A 1,617-nucleotide genomic window follows, 5' to 3' on the forward strand; every position below is an offset into this window, starting at 1 on the left:
CTTTGTCATTATAAAGCATTGAGTGCAGAACAGTGGGGCAAAACATTTTTCCTTATTTGTTCCAGGCCACAACATAAGAAAATGTAAAAAATGTGAAAGGGGCTAAAGACGTTGAATAAATAAATTACCTGAAAGCGCTGCAAAATAAAATGCCACTAAATAAATAATAAGATTTTATTTATTTTTAAATGCATTGTAGATCTGGTTTGCTCATTCAAATAGTTGTTTCTTTATAGGAGGCTGATGAGTTTTTAAGTATTGGGAATTGGAAGATTATGATTCCACACAATACTAGCATTGGAATGAACTTGTCTAAATACACAACAGTTGAAGAATTCATTCTTCTTGGACTAGCCAGCCAGAAGAATATTCAGATAGTGTTATTTCCTGTATTTTTATCTTGTTACATTATATCGCTAATTGGTAACATAATCATTATTATTCTTAGTAGAATAAGCTCCCGGCTTCACACCCCTATGTATTTCTTCTTGAGCAATCTGTCATTTTTGGACATCTGGTACACATCAAGTATTGTCCCAAATATGCTCATTAACTTTTTGTCAATGAGAAAAAGCATATCTTTTAATGGTTGTGTCACTCAGATGTTCATCCATCTCTGGCTAGGAGGGGTGGAGTGCTACATCTTGTTATCAATGGCCTACGACCGGTATGTGGCTATATGTTCCCCATTACACTACACTACTATTATGCATCCCATCTTGTGTATTGAAATGGCAATTGGTTCCTGGGTAGCAGGCATAATAAACTCTATTGTACACACAATCCTTGTATTGCAGTTGCCGTTTTGTGGTCCAAATGTAATAAATAACTTTTTCTGTGAGATCCCATCAGTCCTGGAGCTGGCCTGTGCGGATATATCTCTTAATAAGACTGTTCTTTTCTTCCTTGCTATGTTGATGGTGATGGTTCCATTCTTCCTCATCCTCATTACATATGGTTATATAATTTCCAGCATATTGAAGATCAGCACAACTGTGGGGCAGAGGAAGGCCTTCTCCACCTGTGCTTCACACATTATAGTTGTATCCCTCTTTTATGGTGCCGGTGTTTTCGTGTATTTGAGGCCAGGATCAACCCATGTAGAGGGCCAAGACAAAATGGCTACTTTGTTCTATAGTGTTATAACCCCAATGTTGAATCCTTTGATATATACTTTGAGGAACAAGGATGTTATAGGAGCATTTGTGGACATCACAAAGAAAACATTTGTATCTGACAAATAATCTAAAGATTGTTTCTATAAACAATGTGTCTTTGTACTGAAGCCTTTCCTAATATTTTTTCTTTACAAAATACATTGTTTAGGACAAGAACAGACCTTGTTAGTGTCATGGAAGGTCCCCTGTTATTGGCTTGCTTAAATTGTGTTCCAACCTTCTATTGAATGTATCCTGTACATCAGGACTATATCTAGAGGTACTGTATAACTATTATGTTATAGCTTTCAGAAAAACATATAGTGACATACTCTATGTGGCTCATAGGCTTCTTACAATCAGAAACTAGCAATAGTTATAATCTTCCAACCTTCATTGAGTCAATTCAATAACATGCTGCTTAAAGCGATACTGTAATGTACATTTTGTAAAATAGAAT

General features: G+C 35.7%; 1 protein-coding gene across 1 annotated transcript; it reads left to right on the plus strand.

The window, feature by feature from the left end:
- Window positions 1–302: 302 nt before the first annotated feature.
- On the plus strand, window positions 303–1,244 carry LOC136610113 (putative olfactory receptor 2B8). The gene has a single exon (XM_066589375.1). It carries the CDS (start codon window positions 303–305, stop codon window positions 1,242–1,244), a length of 942 nt encoding a protein of 313 aa, XP_066445472.1.
- The last annotated feature ends 373 nt before the right edge of the window (window positions 1,245–1,617 follow it).

The sequence above is a fragment of the Eleutherodactylus coqui genome, chromosome 2, assembly GCF_035609145.1.
Source record: "Eleutherodactylus coqui strain aEleCoq1 chromosome 2, aEleCoq1.hap1, whole genome shotgun sequence".
Classification (NCBI taxonomy): Eukaryota; Metazoa; Chordata; class Amphibia; order Anura; family Eleutherodactylidae; genus Eleutherodactylus; species Eleutherodactylus coqui.